At 42.1% G+C, this 20,486-nt stretch overlaps 1 protein-coding gene across 3 annotated transcripts in view; it reads right to left on the bottom strand.

Moving 5' to 3' along the window:
- The window catches only part of TTC27 (tetratricopeptide repeat domain 27), a 185,015-nt gene that overhangs the window by 91,025 nt on the left and 73,504 nt on the right, over nt 1-20,486 (bottom strand). For all 3 annotated transcript variants that reach the window (XM_010809874.4, XM_005212535.5, NM_001075862.1), the window contains 1 exon segment: nt 13,298-13,411. In XM_010809874.4, coding sequence (XP_010808176.2) covers nt 13,298-13,411 — 114 coding nt within the window.

Raw genomic sequence — 20,486 nt, 5'->3', positions numbered from 1 at the left:
ACTGTTTCCACTGTTTCCCCATCTATTTCCCAAAAGTGATGGGACCAGATGCCATGATATTCATTTTCTGAATGTTGAGCTTGAAGCCAACTTTTCCACTCTCCACTTTCACTTTCATCAAGAGGCTTTTGAGTTCCTCTTCACTTTCTGCCATAAGGGTGGTGTCATCTGCATATCTGAGGTTATTGATATTTCTCCTGGAAATCTTGATTCCAGCTTGTGTTTCTTCCAATCCAGCGTTTCTCATGATGTACTCTATATAAGTTAAATAAACAGGGTGACAATATACAGCCTTGACGTACTCCTTTTCCTATTTGGAACCAGTCTGTTGTTCCATGTCTAGTTCTAACTGTTGCTTCCTGACCTGCATATAAATTTCTCAAGAGGCAGATCAGGTGGTCTGGTATTCCCATCTCTTGAAGAATTTTCCACAGTTTATTGTGATCCAGTCAAAGGCTTTGGCATAGTCAATAAAGCAGAAATAGATGTTTTTCTCTTGCTTTTTCCATGATCCAGCGGATGTTGGCAATTTGATCTCTGGCTCCTCTGCCTTTTCTAAAACCAGCTTGAACATCTGGAAGTTCACAGTTCACATATTGCTGAAGCCTGGCTTGGAGAATTTTGAGCATTACTTTACTAGCATGTGAGATGAGTGCAACTCTGCAGTAGTTTGAGCTTTCTTTGGCATTGGAATGAAAACTGACCTTTTCCAGTCCTGTGGCCACTGCTGAGTTTTCCCAATTTGCTGGCATATTGAGTGCAGCACTTTCACAGCATCATCTTTCAGGATTTGGAACAGCTCAACTGGAATTCTATCACCTCCACTAGCTTTGTTCGTAGTGATGCTTTCTAAGACCCACTTGACTTTGCATTCCAAGATGTCTGGCTCTAGGTCAGTGACCACATCATCGTGATTATCTGGGTCGTGAAGCTCTTTTTTGTACAGTTCTTCTGTGTATTCTTGCCATCTCTTTTTAATATCTTCTGCTTCTGTTAGGTCCATACCATTTCTGTCCTTTATCGAGCCCATCTTTGCATGAAATGTTCCTTTGGTATCTCTGATTTTCTTGAAAAGATCTCTAGTCGTTCCCATTCTGTTGTTTTCCTCTATTTCTTTGCACTGATCGCTGAAGAAGGCTTTCTTATCTCTTCTTGCTGTTCTTTGGAACTCTGCATTCAGAGGCTTATATCTTTCCTTTTCTCCTTTGCTTTTCGCTTCTCTTCTTTTCACAGCTATTTGTAAGGTCTCCCCAGACAGCCATTTTGCTTTTTTGCATTTCTTTTCCATAGGGATGGTCTTGATCCCTGTCTCCTGTACAATGTCACAAACCCCATTCCATAGTTCCTCAGGCACTCTATCTATCAGATCTAGGCCCTTAAATCTATTTCTTACTTCCACTGTATAATCATAAGGGATTTGATTTAGGTCATACCTGAATGGTCTAGTGATTTTCCCTACTTCTTCAATTTAAGTCTGAATTTGGCAATAAGTAGTTCATGATCTGAGCCACAGTCAGCTCCTGGTCTTGTTTTTGCTGACTGTATAGAGCTTCTCCATCTTTGGCTGCAAAGAATATAATCAATCTGATTTCAGTGTTGACCATCTGGTGATGTCCATGTATAGAGTCTTCTCTTGTGGTGTTGGAAGAGGGTGTTTGTTATGACCAGTGCATTTTCTTGGCAAAACTCTATTAGTCTTTGCCCTGCTTCATTCCGTATTCCAAGGCCAAATTTGCCTGTTACTCCAGGTGTTTCTTGACTTCCTACTTTTGCATTCCAGTCCCCTACAATGAAAAGGACATCTTTTTTGGGTGTTAGTTCTAAAACATCTTGTAGGTCTTCATAGAACCATTCAACTTCAGCTTCTTCAGCATTACTGGTTGGGGCACAGACTTGGATTACTGTGATATTGAATGGTTTGCCTTGGAAAGGAACAGAGATCGCTCTGTAGTTTTTGAGATTGCATCCAAGTACTGCATTTCGGACTCTTTTGTTGACCATGATGGCTACTCCATTTCTTCTGAGGGATTCCTGCCCGCAGTAGTAGATATAATGGTCATCTGAGTTAAATTCACCCATTCCAGGCTGCGCTTTGCTGGAGCAGCCAAGAAGAGATACCCCACGCCCAAGGTAAGAGAAACCCAAGTAAGACGGTAGGTGTTGCAAGAGGGCATCAGAGGGCAGACACACTGAAACCATACTCACAGAAAACTAGTCAATCTAATCACACTAGGACCACAGCCTTGTCTAACTCAAATGAAACTAAGCCATGCCCGTGGGGCAACCCAAGATGGGCGGGTCATGGTGGAGAGATCTGACAGAATGCGGTCCACTGGAGAAGGGAATGACAAACCACTTCAGTATTCTTGCCTTGAGAACCCCATGAACAGTATGAAAAGGCAAAATGATAGGATACTGAAAGAGGAACTCCTGAGGTCAGTAGGTGCCCAATATGCTACCGGAGATCAGTGGAGAAATAACTCCAGAAAGAATGAAGGGATGGAGCCAAAGCAAAAACAATACCCAGCTGTGGATGTGACTGGTGATAGAAGCAAGGTCCGATGCTGTAAAGAGCAATATGGCATAGGAACCTGGAATGCCAGGTCCATGAATCAAAGCAAATTGGAAGTGGTCAAACAAGAGATGGCAAGAATGAGAGTTGACATTCTAGGAATCAGCGAACTGACATGGACTGGAATGGGTGAATTTAACTCAGATGTGTGTGTATGAATGTAGACAAAAACAGGGAGCTCAGAGACAAATGGGTACCTTGCAAGCTTTCACAAATTCCCAGAAACTGAGGTAAATGACCTCTAAAGCAGTGTCCTACTCTCTCACTTGCCATTTTCTCTCTCCAGTTTCTAAATTTCATGTATTTCACACCTGAAAGTCATGGACACTTGGTCATAAGTTAAAATTGGCATGAGAAGTTTGTTTTTAAGAAAAGATAGTAACATCAAAACTGGAGAGTGAAAGAGAGACACAAATACACCCTAAACCAATCATTAAGAGTTGAAAGCAAGCAGAATGTACACAAGGAGGTGACAGAGAGATGTGGATAAACAAGAAATATGATGAGAAAAGAGTAAGGAAGAGTCTAGCTCAGACTAGACTGAGAGGTTGGTGGGTGGGGTGCAATAAGAGAATCAGGTGACAGAAAATCCAGGTTCAACTACTGGGACACACCAAACACAACTTCATTCATGATGCATAAACTGTTATATGAAACTGTTTTCAAGTTTCAAGACTCCCTTTTAATGTCTTTTTCTCCCCAAACTCCACCTCAAAGCATTTATACTTTCAGTGTTGAGACAACATGCCTATGCATACAGTTTCTCTGACCCCAGACAACAGCAACTCTTGAGTCTTCCAGAAACCAGTACCAGAGATCAGAGGACACCGCTAAGGAATGGGGAATAAAAGAACAAATCCCCACAAAACAATGATGGGCCCTCTCTGTTTTCAGCAGAGAAAGAACTTCCCTCCAAAAAAACTAGAGAAAATCAAGACTACATTTTAAAATTAGCACATGGAGAATGATTTAGGACAATTTTGAAGGACAATTCAGAACAAGGTCTGGTATGATTTAGACTTTATTTATGTGCTCATATCTAAAAGTATGGCACACATATCTTTGAAAAAACACAGCTAGTCCCTAAGGACCTACACTTTCACTGAAGGCTATTCTTTCCTGCTTGCGTGATATATAAGTGCTTATCAGCTTTCTGAAGAGCCAAGTCAAAATTAGCTGATAATCTAAAAGGTATGATTGATCACATGCCAAATCACCTTGCTTTTTTGTGCAATCTGTGTATGCATGCAGATGTCTAGGAGGGTGAGATTTATTATAAAAATCTGTACTTAATCAAATATATCCAACAGTTGGGGTGAACAGTTCTCTCTGACAGGAGTCTGCAGTCATTCAATTGTGATTCACAAACAGTTGTGGTCAAGTTAACTGCTACCTCAAACTTCCAAGCCTAAGAAAACTTCCAACAGGAACAAGGAGAAGGAGAATCAAAATGTATTAACACATCTACAAAGTATCAACATCATCATTACACCTATTGTTAACCCAGTTTTACCTCATGCATAGGGAACCGCAGCTCAGAGAGATTAAAAAAATGGCTTGCCCAAAGTTTAATTTTTTCTTTTTGGCTGCTGTTTTGTTTTAGTTTTTTGGCTCTGCAGCACAGCGTACAGGATCTTAGTTTCCCTGACCAGAGACTGAACCTGTGCTCCCTGCATTGGAAGCGTTGAATTTTAGCCTATGGACCACCAGGGAAGCCCCTGTGCTCAAAGTTTAAAGCTATGAATCAGAGCCTGTCTGATTTCAAACACTATACTGACAGCTTCAGCAAAACCATAACCTCCTAACTTAAGTGGAAATGGTCAGATCTGTGAAAATAAAAAGCTGCTTCTCACTGGAAAATATTGAAAACTCTAACTGTTTTCCCCCACCTAATCCCATAATAAGGGAGTCAGGGTCAGGAGATCTGGAGATCTGACCAAGATTTCTGCTTCCTGTTTCAAAGACTTTCTTGTGTTGGCTGGTAGGAACTGGGTCTACTAATGGGGGCTAGGAGAGCCTAGATGTCTTTTTTATGATTCCAGACTAAACAGATGAACATAAAGAGGAAGTCTTCAAGGAAATGCAGACAAGGCTCTTGGAGCATTCCCCTTAGTTACACCTCAGCAGTTAATCTTTTTGGTGTCAGGACCTCTTTGAACTCTTACAAATTACTGAGGGACTATAAAGAGCTTTTGTATATGTGGGCTATAATATATCAATATTTATCGTATTAGAAATTAAAACTGAGTTAAATTTAAATATTAAATTCATTTTAAAATAAAATAATGACTCCATTACATTAACTTACATGTTTTATGAAAAATAAATAATTTTTCCCAAAAAACAAAATCATGAAAAATTTAGCAAAATCTGGGAACTCTCATGGTAGTCCAGTGGTTAGGACTTTCCACTTCCACTGCCGAGGTCCTGGGTTCAATCCCTTGTTAGGGAACTTAGATCCTGCAACCCAAGGAGTTTAGTTAAAAAGAAAAAACAACTGGCAATGGCTTACACTTTTGCGATTCTATTCAATGTCTGGCCTAATAGATGACAGCTGCATTCTCATACCTGCTTCTGTAGTCAATCTATTGCAATACGATGTTTTGGTTGAAATTTATGAAGAAAATTTCACCTTACACAGACAGCTAGTTGGAAAAAGGGGAAGTATTTTAAAAGCTTTTTAAGTTAATTTTGCATATTATTCTTTGATACTACATCAAAATTCAACATGTGGTTAGCTTCTTAGAGTTATCTACAATGTGGGATTTGAAATCCTATCGATGAAAGTTTTCCTGTTACATTAAATACTCTGTTATAGTAAATCCACTGGCCTAAATTAAAAAAAATCATAAAACAAACCCACTCACTGATGTGTCTTGAACGTTGACTGGGTCTTTTACCCATGCTTGATTTTTCACATCATGCATTGGCCATTTTGGAAAAATGCGCAGATTTGCAAATGTCCACATATTTCATATAATATTAAAAATTACATGCACTAGTATTATCAGCTGCTGTTGCTACTGCTAAGTCGTTCAGTCGTCTCCGACTCTGTGCGACCCCATAGACGGCAGCCCACCAGGCTCCCTCGTCCCTGGGATTCTCCAGGCAAGAACACTGGAGTGGGTTGCCATTTCCCTCTCCACTGCATGACAGTGAAAAGTGAAAGTGAAGTTGCTCAGTCGTGTCCGACTCTTAGCAACCCCATGGACGGCAGCCCACCAGGCTCCTCTGTCCATGGGATTTTCCAGGCAAGAGTACTGGAGTGGGGTGCCATTGCCTTCTCCGCTGAAACCTCCTAATTTCCTATTATCAGCAAGCTCATATAAAAACTCTCATCACAGTAACTGAAGCAATGGGAAGCTGTCAGGTTTAGAACTAAAGATATAAGACTTCCAAAAGTTTCATTTTTTCTTCCAGCTGAAAATTTTATCACTGGTAACAAATGGAAGTGATAAGCTCACTTCATTCATTTTTGAGAAAATTTCGGCCATAATACCCAAGTCTGAATACCCATAGTCTGTCAGTGGTTCTTCAAAGTAAAAACAATGTTCCATGGGAAAAGCTCCATATTGTCACCCTGCTTATTTAATTCATACGCAAAGTACATCGTGCGAAATGCCAAGCTGGATGAAACACAAGCTGGAATCAATATTGCCTGGAGAAATATCAATAACCTCAGATATGCAGATGACACCACCCTTATGGCAGAAAGCTAAGAGGAACTAAAGAGCCTCTTGATGAAGTGAAAGAGGAGAGTGAGAAAGCTGGCTTAAAACTCAACATTCAAAAAAAGAAGATCACGGCATCCGGTCCCATCACTTCATGGCAAATAAATAGGGAAACAATGGAAATAGTGACCGATTTCCAGTTTCTTGGACTCCAAAATCACTTTGGACAGTGACTGCAGCCATAAAATTAAAAGAAGTTTGCTCCTTGGAAGAAAAGCTATGACAAACCTAGACAGCATATTCAAAAGCGGAGACATTACTTTGCCGACAAAGGTCCATATAGTCAAAGCTGTGGTTTTTCAAGGAGTTATGTACAGATGTGAGAGTTCAACCACAGGCTAAGCACTGAAGAATTGATGCTTTCAGATTGTGGTGCTGGAGAAGACTCTTGAGAGTCCTTTGGATAGCAAGGATATCAAACCAGTCAATCCTAAAGGAAATCAACCCTGACTCTTCACTGAAAGGACTGATGCTGAAGCTCCAATACTCCGGCCACCTAATGCAAAGAGCTGACTCATTGGAAATACCCTCATGCTGGGAAAGATTGAAGGCAGGAGGAGAAGGGGCAACAGAGGATGAGATGGCTGGATGGCATCACCGACTCAAAGGACATGAGTTTGGGCAAACTCTAGGAGATACTGAAGGACAGGGAAGGCCTGGTGTTCTGCAGTTCATGGGGTTGCAGAGTCAGACAGGACTTAGTGACTGAACAACAACAACGGGAAAAGCAGTTCGCTCAGGTTTTTTTGGAATAACCACTACACTTCATATAGCACAAGTGTTTTGCAAGTACCTCCCAGTTCACCACACAAAATATTTAAAAGCAAACTGTCAAGGATAAAGATTTAATAAAATAATATTGATTGCTTTGTCAAAGACAATCATAAACAAAACTGTCTTTTTTTTAAGCTACAAATGCACGGCTATGAAGCACAGGCTGACTAACAGCAGTGTGGAGTCCCGACCATGATTCTGGTAAAAGGGCCAACAGTTTGACCCTCCATTGCTTCTGTTGGTTCAGTATCAACACAGTGACAAGGTAAAACAGCATTTCAGTATTGTTGCGAAGGGACTTCCCAGGTAGTCTGATGGTAAAGAATCAGTTCGCCAAGCAGGAGACATAGGTTCGATCCCCGTGTCAGCAAAATCCCCTGGAGAAGGAAATGACAACCTACTCCAGTATTCTTGCCTGGAGAATTCCCATGGACAGAGGAGCTTGGCGGGCTACAGGCCATGAGGTCACAAAAGAGTCAGACAGGACTTAGCGACCACACAACAACAATGTTGCTGTGAAGATAGTTGCGACCTGTGGATTCTCTGAAAGGTCTTAGGGAGCCTCAGGGCTCCACAATCACCCTCTGAGGACTGGGAGATGCCCCATTTCGAGTGCCTTTCCCAGCCCTGCCCACTTCCAACTTTCTCCTAAAACTTCTCCGGGAGACCTTCTTGGAAGTTCTCCTTCACTATCTTGTCTTAAAAGTTCAGTGAGAAAAGTCAGTCTACTTATAGTCTGAAAGTAGGGTAAGAGTGCAAAGAATATTTATTATTAAAACCTAAGTGAATGTTTTCGGAGAAGGCAATGGCACCCCACTCCAGTACTCTTGCCTGGAAAAATCCCATGGATGGAGGAGCCTGGTAGGCTGCAGTCCATGGGGTTGCTAGAGTCGGACACGACTGAGCGACTTCACTTTCACTTTTCACTTTCCTGCACTGGAGAAGGAAATGGCAACCCACTCCAGCGTTCTTGCCTGGAGAATCCCAGGGACGGGGAAGCCTGGTGGGCTGCCGTCTATGGGGTCACACAGAGTCGACACGACTGAAGCGACTTAGCAGCAGCAGCAGCAGCAAGTGAATGTTTTAAATTCCTAGTATCATCCTTTCTAAGAAAGTTAAAGCAGTCAAATCTGATAATAGTTATACCTACTTTCCTGAGCAGTCTCTGTCATATGCAGAGTGCCCATTCCTCAGTGAGCTCAATCTGGCTCCAGTCTGTGACTCTTGGTAACACACACCTCTAAGGTTCCTTCCGGGACTCAGTCCCCTGTTAAATCACAACGCTGGCCTTCAGGTCTTGACAAATGCCCCTTTAGTGTCTGTTCTGTATGGACCTGGGTATGAGACAGGAAAACATCTGGAGCTACTAAAGATTAACAGCTGGTCTCAGCCAGGAGCAGGCTCTTCCAAAGGTGACCATAATCACCACCCTCACAGGACCCTCAATTTCTGTGGGCTGGGCTAAAGAGCTATATTTTAATAAGCACCTTGCAAGTGGTTCATATGTTCATGCAAGTTTGGGGAAAGTTGCACAAGGCTCTTAAGATGTACACAGGGTGCTGTCCTGGGAGAAACCAATGTGTCAGTTCAACCAACACAATCTGATTCTGTCAAAGAATCTCGAGTGCCCCAGCTGGAAGCTGACTGAAGTGAGCATTTAGTGCCTTTAGACGTGTGGTGGACATTATTCACCCCACTAGTAAGTTCCTCTGCTATGCTTGAGTTTTCACTGTTCTGTAACTTTCTAGATTAAAAAATTTTTTTTACTATCAACAATATTTTATTGCTTCTCCCTTCTTTTACCTCACTTATCTATGAACCAACTGTCACCTATTTTTTATTAATCTAGTATTATGAAACTCACACCCTGGTTCGGCCCACCAGCCTCCCTCTGGGCAGCATCCTCTCTTGGCCTTAGCCTTGGCCTGTTTCACTCAGCCACATGTACACTCTGTTCCTACACAGGACCACATCCCGATATTATGGGCACTCCACGTTCCCCTCCTCTCACCTAAATTGTACGCCCTGAGAAGCTGAGTTCTGCCACCAAGCCTTGCTCACAAAAGCCTCTGTTCACTTCTTCCTGTCTAAGCTGGTTCAACCCCCTTCCTCCAGATGATGCGAAGTCTTTCACAGATGGGTGCAACAGGGTCAGTCAAAGCATGGACTTTGAAACCCAAGGCAGACCTGGTTTGAATTCCAGTCCAGCTATTAGATCTTGGGCAAGTCATTTAAATTTTCTGTGCTTTACTATCTTCATCAATAAAAATATAAGTAGCACCTACTTCCTAGGATTATCTAGCACCTGGCATCTGAGTGATCAGTAAATGGCAGTAACTATACACAGTTCTGAACAAAGAGTAGTAACTACAATGATTCCAATAAAATTAAAGCACAGCCACAGTCGCAGGAGCAAGTTCTGGTATGCTTTTCAGTAACTTTCAAATGCTACGTGTGGTTATTAATGCAGGTAAAGTACAGAGCTAGAATGGAAGACATTTCTCATCTCAGATACCTGAAAAGCTCCATGGCAGGACACAGCACACTAAACATGAAGCACTGTCGTTATCCAATGTTTTCAGTTCTTCCAGGCAGTAATGACTGCTTTCAGTGAGCTATGAAGGACTGGACAGCTTTATTTTCTTGTACCTAGACTTCCCCCTCTTTAAAGTGAGGATAATAGTAACAGTTAACATTCACTGAGCGTTTTCTAATGTGCCAGGTACTATTTCAAGCATTAAATGAAGTCGTTTAACCCTTTGGTATCTGAATGACGGCTCTCTCCATCCTCCAGGTGAGAAAGTGAAGCACAGGTTAGAGGGCTCAGTCTTGGCCACAGTACGTGATCTCTCTTCCTCTTAGACTGTGAGGGCTACAGACAACAAAATTTGGTGCTTTTCTGACAACAGACATTCTGATACTGAAGCAGGCAGAGAAATGGGAAAAGGGAGAAAGACCTGATGATCTGTTTCAGCCGTGAATCCAACCATCTCTGGGACTGGAATACCTCTAGACTTCCCAGCTATAAAAGCCAACAAATATCCCTTTTCATAGCGAGTTTAAGTTGGGTTTTTGTCCCTTAAGTTTCCTTACCAAGACCTGTTCTTGAATTTTACTAAAGTATAAACAGTCTTGAAAAGCTCTGAGCTTCAATCTGTCCTCTATAAGCACCATGCATTTAGGAAAAGGATATTCAAAATAAGTATAAAGATTGAACACAATTCCTCTATTTTGAAGCCACACCCCCTTAGTGGGCAAACCAAACATGACCAAGGTCAGCCTGAATGACTAGATCACATCCCCACCCCACCTCCCTTCCTCAGTCAGTGGCTTCATAATGGCAGCCATATATTTTCCATCCACACAAACAGTCACACATCAAGGTCAATACTGAGCCTGCCAAGTATAACACATGTGGATATACTTTCATGAAGAAGATATGTGAAAACATAATACAGCACAGCACATTCTGACACTAAAACATGGGAGCGAAGACTGGGATGTAGAACAAATGACCAGCCTATAATACAGAGGATGCACATTCTACTCAAGTTCCCATAGACTAGTGAACATGTTTCCAGTTAATCGAGTAGCTAATTCACGGACTCCAGTCTCATCACTTCTAATCACTTCGAGGGTAGTTGTAGTTTATCATTTTTGAAGAAACCCTGTAAGAAAAACTGACATTCCTTTATCTCTTTTCCCTTAAAAAATACAACCAAACAAACTGTGAATTACTACACGCCAAGACCACGACCTTACCCTCAGTGTGATCACAACAACTGCTCTGTTCTTGTTAGCTTCGGCACTAGGCTGAAGATTTGGACTGCAATGATACTAGAAAGGCCAGGCTCTACAACTCTCAGACTGCTAAAGTGCCAGATGAGAATATAACCTTCAATTCACCTAACTCTTAATTACTCCTGCTGCTAAGTCGCTTCAGTTGTGTCCGACTCTGTGCAACCCCATAGACGGCAGCCCACCAGGCCCCGCCATCCCTGGGATTCTTGAGGCAAGAACACTGGAGTGGGTTGCCATTTCCTTCTCCAAGGCATGAAAGTGAAAAGTGAAAGTGAAGTCGTCCAGTCATGTCCGACTCTTCGCGACCCCATGGACTGCAGTCTACCAGGCTCCTCCATCCATGGGATTTTCCAGGCAAGAGTACTGGAGTGGGGTGCCACTGCCTTATTCCTGCTGATGATTAAATAATTCAAAATGGTTTTTTTTTGGGGGGGGCTCATACATGGTTTAGCAGCATAGTGGGATGAGGAAAAAGCTGATTGATAACAGAGAAATAAGTAGTTTATATACTCTGTTGGTAAAAAGCAGGGTATAAATAAATACAACCTTCAGCATTCAACAAACATCCACCAAGTGCCTATTCTGAGTATACAAAATAAGTAAGACACAGAATCGGACCCCTCAAGAAGCTCACATTCTAGCTGTGATGATGGAAAGATTTTCAAATAAAATATAATTTAGTAAATGCTAAAATACAGTATCAAGAACAGATGTTCTAAAAACACTCATTCAAAAGCTGTGAAATCTCAATTATCTTCTACCATTAAGAAAGTCAAATTGCAGCATGAATAGTCTCCAGTGACAGAAAACTGCTACAATCTCAAACTCCCAGAAATTGAAGGGTGAAGAAAAAGGTTCCTGCCATGCAATCATCCTCAGAGGCACAACCACCTGGAGAGGGGCAGATTTAAATTTAAATTAACTGGTTTAAGAGATAACTGAGTAATGAAAATTAATCAGCAAAACTATTTTAATAATGAACATAAAGTAACCTAACATTAATCCTCAACAACTGAGCTGAGTTTATCTAACATTAATATGAATATTATTAGACAAGGATGACATCTGGTTTACACAAGATTTTTTTTGGTTTGAACAAAAGTTAGATGTATGTATGTAGGGCTTCCCTGGTTCAGATGGTAAAGAATCTATCTGCAATGCAGGAGACCTGGGTTCAATGCCTGGGTCAGGAAGACCCAGAAGGGAATGGCTACCTGCTTTAGTATTCTTACCTGGAGAATCCCATGGACAGAGAAGCCTGGTGGGGATCCATGGAGTTGCAAACAATTGGACATGACTGAGCAACTAACACTTTCTCTTTCACTTTGAATGTATGAGGTTTCAATTAATTTGCCTCATATTTGGATTATATGTATAATATATTGCCTTTACCATACGAAAGCAAAGAAGGAAAAGATGTGCTCTCATGATAAAGAAAGGAGAAGCAAATGGCAACCCACTCCAGTATTCTTCCCCGGAGAATCCCATGGACAAAGGAGCCTGGCAGGCTACAGTCCATGGAGTCACAAGAGTCGGACACGACTTAGCGACTAAACCACCACCACCTAAAGTGGGCTTCCCTGGTGGCTCAGACTGCAAAGAATCTTCCTGCTAATAATGCAGGAGACCCAGCTTCAATCCTTGGGTCAGAAAGATCCCCTGGAAAAGGGAACAGCAACCCACTTTTAGTTGGAGTTTCAATATCAGACTCTCAAAACTAATAGAATGAATAGACAGAGCTTCCAGGGTAGTAAACGCACCAAGTTCTAGGAGGAGGGGGCAGCCTAAGCTCTACAAAGACAGAAGCTCCTCTGCTCAGGACCCTTCCAGACCTTGCCCCAAAACTGCTTCATTCAGCTGCTCATTTATATCCTTTATAATAAATCAGTAATAGTAATTAAGTGTCTCCCTGAGTTTTGTGAGCCATTCTAGCAAATGATCAAACCTGAGCTGAGAAGGAGGTCATGAAAACGCCTAGTTTATAGCCATTCAGTCAGAAGTATCAGACTTGAAATCAGAATCAGAAAAGTGAGGCAGTCTTACAGGACTAAGCTCTTCATGTATGGGGTTTGTACTAACTCCACGTAGTGTCAGAATTGAATTAAATTGTAGGACACCCAATTGATGTCCACAGAGAAGTGAAGACATACTTGGTGTGGAAACACCCACACACTTGGTGTCAGAAGTGTTGAGCAGAGGAACAGCTTTCCTTTAGAGAGGTTAAACACCAGAGTCACAGAGCTCAGTACACAGCTGGGCTTTGGAGTCAAGCAAATTCTAGGACAACACTCTCAAATAATAAAATGTGTTTGAGTAAAATGAAAGCCATCTCATTATTTATACTCATAACAAACATGCATGGTTATTGATAACAATTAAGAGTTGGAAAACTAACAAGAATTGCAACATTAATTCTTACCTGTGTCTGCCTCATTGCTCGTTCCACTCGGCGTGTGCTTCCTCTCTCAAGTTTTGTCCGGAGGATCAAAGCTGATGTCTGAATGGCCCAGAACTTGGGTTGTGAAAGTAAACACTAATGGGGAGGAGGGGAAAAAAAGACCACAAAAGAAATGGATAAACTGGATAATCCACTCTGAATATAGCAAAATTAATATATCAGGATACAGTTGAGTGACGATTTGAAAATCATCTCAGCAAAAAATAAAAGACAACGTGCTTTCAAATATTTTTGGAAAAGAATGTGTTCATTTGAGCAGAATCATTACTTAACTGAGCTGACCTGTTCAGCTGATTAAATTCCTTAAGGAATGAGTCAGAATTATTTCCAGATAATCGAAACAGTAAATGGAATAAATCATACCATTAATTAATACATCTTTTTTATCTCGTAAGTTATACAAATGTAGAAGACCATACTTCTCAAATTTGAAATAAATTTTTAAAAATTATCCAAACTCACAAATGAAAACAAATAATTAGAAATCTAATGCCTTTTCACTTAAAAATACCCTAATCTCCTGATGCAAAGGCACATCAAAGTTTAAGGAAACCATCCTAACATTTTTGAGAATGCTTTCTAGTCCTGGTTAGGGTAGAGAGTCTCTAATTTTAGTTAAATGTTATCCTAGAGGGACATCTTAAGAAAGACTAGCTTATCAGAAAATCATGAATATGCACACACTGAAACCTAGACCCGGAGAAAGCTGTGACCACCATCAGCTCAGAGAGTGCAATAGAAACCACTGAATCTGTCCACAAATGCACGGGGTGAGGATGAGTGGGTTCTGGGTGCACAAGAGCAGGGGGAAAATGTATTCTGATGCAGTAGGGACTGCTCAGTATAATGAACACAATTTAAGCTCTTTGCTGATGACATGGAAACCAACAGTGACCCTGAGTGATCATTCCCCAACAGTAACTTACAGTGAAGGTTGCTTCAAAGAAAGGCAAAAGGCGTAACTGTCTGACAGTTGACCACATCCTTATTTACTTATTTATAATAATCAGATATAAAAAAATCCTAGTTAACTAGAGTCCAATGAATCATTCAAAACCTAGCTGTCCATTAGAAGAAGCTTTTGGTATTTTAAAAGGTAAATCAGACCTCTGAGAACAGGATCTGAGCATCAGTGTTTTTTAAAACACTCTCCAAATAATTCTAAGACATAGCCAAATTGAAGAATTGCAAAGCTAAGCTAATACAAGTGTTGTTTAGTCACTAAATAGTGTCCAACTCTTTTACGACCCCATGGAGTGTAGCCTGCCAGGCTCCTCTATCCATGGGACTCTCCAGGCAAGAATACTGGAGTAGGCTGCCATTTCTTTCTCCAGGGGATCTTCCTGATGTAGGAAATGAACTCTTGTCTCCTGCATTGGCAGGCGGATTCCTTACCGAGCCACCAGGGAAGCCACACGATTATTTGTTTTTTGGTTAAAGGCACTAATAACTCCAAATTCTCATTAAAAGTTAGCAATAAGTCTTTCAATGAAGTATAAATTCTATCACAGTCTCTCCAACTCTTTACTGTACCATGAATGGCCAGCTCACTTTCATCATATCTATTATTTGCCTGGCGGCTGCGACCAACGCACTAAGCGTGGGCGAGAGGAGCTACCCCACATCCGAGGTCAGGGGTAGAAGCTGGGAGGACCCCATGCCCAAAGGGTGGCAGCCAAGAGGAGTTACCCCACGTCCGAGGTGAGGGGCAGCAGCCGAGAATGCCAGGCTGTGATGGTGCAGGAACGGCAGAGAGGAGCTACCCAAGTCCGAGGTCAGGGGCAGCGGCCGGGAGGAGTTACCCCACATCCGAGGTCAGGGGCAGCAGCCGGGAGGAGTTACCCCACCTCCGAAGTCAGGGGCGGCGGCCGGGAGGAGCAACCCCACGTCCAAGGAGTGGTGGCTGCGCGGGCGCAGGAGGGTCTAGAGGAGCTATCCCACGTTGAAGGTCAAGAAGGGCGGCAGTGAGGAGATACCCCTCGTCCAAGGGAAGGAGCAGTGGCTGCGCTTTGCTGGAGCAGCCAAGAAGAGATACCCCACGCCCAAGGTAAGAGAAACCCAAGTAAGACGGTAGGTGTTGCAAGAGGGCATCAGAGGGCAGACACACTGAAACCATACTCACAGAAAACTAGTCAATCTAATCACACTAGGACCACAGCCTTGTCTAACTCAAATGAAACTAAGCCATGCCCGTGGGGCAACCCAAGATGGGCGGGTCATGGTGGAGAGATCTGACAGAATGTGGTCCACTGGAGAAGGGACTGGCAAACCACTTCAGTATCTTGCCTTGAGAATCTCATGAACAATATGAAAAGGCAAAATGATAGGATACTGAAAGAGGAACTCCCCAGATCAGTAGGTGACCAATTGCTACTGGAGATCAGTGGAGAAATAACTCAAGAAAGAATGAAAGGATGGAGCCAAAGCAAAAAGAACACCCAGCTATGGATGTGACTGGTGATAGAAGCAAGGTCCGATGCTGTAAAGAGCAATATTGCATAGGAACCTGGAATGTCAGGTCCATGAATCAAGGCAAATTGGAAGTGGTCAAACAAGACATGGCAAGAGTGAATGTTGACATTCTAGGAAGCAGCGAACTGAAATGGACTGGAATGGCTGAATTTAACTCAGATGACCATTATATCTACTACTGTGGGCAGGAATCCCTCAGAAGAAATGGAGTAGCCATCATGGTAAACAAAAGAGTCTGAAATGCAGTACTTGGATGCAATCTCAAAAACGACAGAATGATCTCTGTTCGTTTCCAAGGCAAACCATTCAATATCACACCAGTAATCCAAGTCTATGCCCCAACCAGTAATGCTGAAAAGCTGAAGTTGAACGGTTCTATGAAGACCTACAAGACCTTTTAGAACTAACACCCAAAAAAGATGTCCTTTTCATTATAGGGGACTGGATGCAAAAATAGGAAGTCAAGAAACACCTGGAGTAACAGGCAAATTTGGCCTTGGAATACGGAATGAAGCAGGGCAAAGACTAATAGAGTTTTGCCAAGAAAATGCACTGGTCATAACAAACACCCTCTTCCAACAACACAAGAGAAGACTCTACACATGGACATCACCAGATGGTCAACACTGAAATCAGATTGATTATATTCTTTGCAGCCAAAGATGGAGAAGCTCTATACAGTCAGCAAAAACAAGACCAGGAGCTGACTGTGGCTCAGACCATGAACTCCTTATTGCCAAATTCAGACTGAAACTGAAGAAAGTAGGGAAAATCACTAGACCATTCAAGTATGACCTAAATCAAATCCCTTATGATTATACAGTGGAAGTGAGAAATAGATTTAAGGGCCTAGATCTGACTGATAGAGTGCCTGATGAACTATGGAATGAGGTTCGTGACATTGTACAGGAGACAGGGATCAAGACCATCCCCATGGAAAAGAAATGCAAAAAAGCAAAATGGCTGTCTGGGGAGACCTTACAAATAGCTATGAAAAGAAGAGAAGCGAAAAGCAAAGGAGAAAAGGAAGGATATAAGCATCTGAATGCAGAGTTCCAAAGAATAGCTAGAAGAGATAAGAAAGCCTTCTTCAGCAATCAATGCAAAGAAATAGAGGAAAACAACAGAATGGGAAAGACTAAGATCTCTTCGAGAAAATTAGAGATACCAAGGGAACATTTCATGCAAAGATGAGCTTGATAAAGGACAGGAATGGTATGGACCTAACAGAAGCAGAAGATATTAAAAAGAGGTGGCAAGAATACACAGAAGAACTGTACAAAAAAGATCTTCACGACCCAGATAATCACGATGGTGTAATCACTCATCTAGAGCCAGACATTCTGGAATGTGAAGTCAAGTGGGCCTTAGAAAGCATCATTACGAACAAAGCTAGTGGAGGTGATGGAATTCCAGTGGAGCTATTTCAAATCCTGAAAGATGATGCTGTGAAAGTGCTACACTCAATATGCCAGCAAATTTGGAAAACTCAGCAGTGGCCACAGGACTGGAAAAGGTCAGTTTTCATTCCAATCCCAAAGAAAGGCAATGCCAAAGAATGCTCAAACTACTGCAGAGTTGCACTCATCTCACACGCTAGTAAAGTAATACTCAAAATTCTCCAAGCCAGGCCTCAGCAATATGTGAACCATGAACTTCCTGATGTTCAAGCTGGTTTTAGAAAAGGCAAAGGAATCAGAGATCAAATTGCCAACATCTGCTGGATCATGGAAAAAGCAAGAGAGTTCTAGAAAAACATCTATTTCTGCTTTATTGACTATGCCAAAGCCTTTGACTGTGTGGATCATAATAAACTGTGGAAAATTCTGAAAGAGATGAGAATACCAGACCAGCTGACCTGCCTCTTGAGAAATCTGTATGCAGGTCAGGAAGCAACAGTTAGAACTGGACATGGAACAACAGACTGGTTCCAAATAGGAAAAGGAGTTCGTCAAGGCTGTATATTGTCACCCTGCTTATTTAACTTATATGCAGAGTACATCATGAGAAACGCTGGACTGGCAGAAGCACAAGCTGGAATCAAGATTGCCGGGAGAAATATCAATAACCTCAGATATGCAGATGACACTGCCCTTATGGCAGAAAGTGAAGAGGAACTAAAAAGCCTCTTGATGAAAATGAAAGTGGAGAGTGAAAAAGTTGGCTTAAAGCTCAACATTCAGAAAACGAAGATCATGGCATCTCGTCCCATCACTTCATGGCAAACCGATGGGGAAAGGGTGGAAACAGTGTCAGACTTTATTTTTCTGGGCTCCAAAATCACCGCAGATGGTTACTGCAGCCATGAAAAGAAAAGACGCTTACTCCTTGGAAGGAAAGTTATGACCAACCTAGTTAGCATATTCAAAAGCAGAGACATTACTTTGCCAACAAAGGTCCGTCTAGTCAAGGCTATGGTTTTTCCTGTGGTCATGTATGGATGTGAGAGTTGGACTGTGAAGAAGGCTGAGTGCCGAAGAATTGATGCTTTTGAACTGTGGTGTTGGAGAAGACTCTTGAGAGTCCCTTGGACTGCAAGGAGATCCAACCAGTCCATTCTGAAGGAGATCAGCCCTGGGATTTCTTTGGAAGGAATGATGCTAAAGGTGAAACTCCAGTACTTTGGCCACCTCATGTGAAAAGTTGACTCATTGGAAAAGACCCTGATGCTGGGAGGGATTGGGGGCAGGAGGAAAAGGGGATGACAGAGGATGAGATGGTTGGATGGCATCACTGACTCGATGGACGTGAGTCTGAGTGAACTCCAGGAGTTGGTGATGGACAGGGAGGCCTGGCGTGTTGCAATTTATGGGGTCGCAAAGAGTCAGATACGACTGAGTGACTGAACTGAACTGAAGTGATGGGTACGGGAATTTTCAACTCCAAATCTAGGCCTACTTTCTTATAATAAAAACGAAAACAACAGATTAGGTTACGTGCTCAATGTCACACCTTCGTTAGTAGCAAAAGCTGATTCTAATACTTTTTGGGTCTCTTGATTACCAAAAACATGTTTGTTTGTTTGTTTTTTGGCATAAGCTGCAACCATTTTCACTTTGTAACTGAAATACAGTTGATACAATATTTTTTCAGTTTCTACATGACGATTTGACATTTACATACATTATAAAGGGATTACCCCAAGAAGTCCAGTAACCATCTTTCCCCATGGGGAAATTATATCCCCATGACTTACTTATTATATAGCTGGAGGTTTGTAACTGTTAATCTCCTTTACCTATTTTGCCCACCCCACCTCACTTTCTGGCAGTCACCTGTTTCTTTCTTCAATCTATGAGTCTGTTTTGTTTTGTTTGCGCTTTTTTAGGGTCACCATATAAGTGAGGTCAAGTAGTCCTTCTTGTCTGACTTATAACACCCTCTAGATCCATCCATGTTGTCGCAAATAGCAAGACGTCACCTTTTTTGGCCGCAGAACATCTGCATTGTTTTCTCAACACTTTCTCCAAGGAAGTGGATGACAGTACCCAGGAAACACTGGTAGAGCAATGTAAGTAGAGCATTCAGTGAGGAAAAAAAAAACTTTAGGAAACTGCTATATTAAAGGTAAGTAGAAGGAGTAAACAAAGAATATACAAATAAAGTAGAAAGAGAATCAGAAGAACTCATTCTTACTGAAGTGTGTTCATTCATTACTTCACTCGAGCACTTACTCTGCACAAGGCAATGTGCACAAGGCCCCAGGGACAGGGCAGTAAGCAAGACAAACAAGGTCCCTGCCCTCAGAGAATGAACATTCTACTGCAATGACTATTAGGTAACCTTCAGTTCAGTTCAGTCACTCAGTTGTGTCCGACTCTTTGCGACCATGAATCGCAGCACGCCAGGCCTCCCTATCCATCACCGTTCTTCTATTAATATAACTAAGTTCAAAACAAAGAATGAAACTTTTTTCAGTAAGTAAATCTGCATAGTGATTCTCCTACGTACAGTGCATGGCCTTTTTTCTATTCATTTTATTAAAGGGACTGTCTCTGTAACCTCATGACATCATGGAAGAGCACCTAGGAAAAGACTCTGTAAAACAGGGCAGATCATCTCACGTCAGCCAGAGCTTGATCAGAATCCCAGGGAGGTGATTAGCTGGGAAGTCACCTCACCTCTCAGGATCTCAATTTTCATCTCTCTAAAATAGGAACAGTAATTCCCATCTCTCACAAACTTGTGAGGATTATGAACAATAAGCATGAATAGGTGATGCTTAACAAGCCTCTGAGAGTACCTGCTGAAAAACACATCCCCTACCACCGGGATTTCTCCTCCTACAAAGCTTTCTCTCACCCTCGGAAAAAAGGCACCATCCAGAGTGGGCATGGGTGATGGCCCTAACCACTGGCAACTCCCAAAACAGGGCACCCAAGCATACCTAGTATTTTCAGCTGAAGGACTCTGAGGAAACAGCAGATCACTCTGACCTTCACCTCTGAAATAGGTCATAAAACTCTGTGAGAGGTGCCCACCCTCTCACAAAAAGAGGAAAGGAGCATTCTTATCTCTGAAGACAAAGGGATGCTGAGAATCCCAAGAAGCCTAAGTCTCCCCCAGTTTATAGTCCTTACCTTTGCCCTATCACACTCCTCCATGACTGCCCACACTTCGTCAAACCCACCAGGTGCTTAGTCGCTCAGTCATGTCCAACTCTGCGACCCCATGGACT

Source organism: Bos taurus, chromosome 11, assembly GCF_002263795.3.
Source record: "Bos taurus isolate L1 Dominette 01449 registration number 42190680 breed Hereford chromosome 11, ARS-UCD2.0, whole genome shotgun sequence".
NCBI lineage: Eukaryota > Metazoa > Chordata > Mammalia > Artiodactyla > Bovidae > Bos > Bos taurus.
Note: the sequence above shows the minus strand (reverse complement) of the source record. Positions and strands in the feature narration are given on the sequence as shown.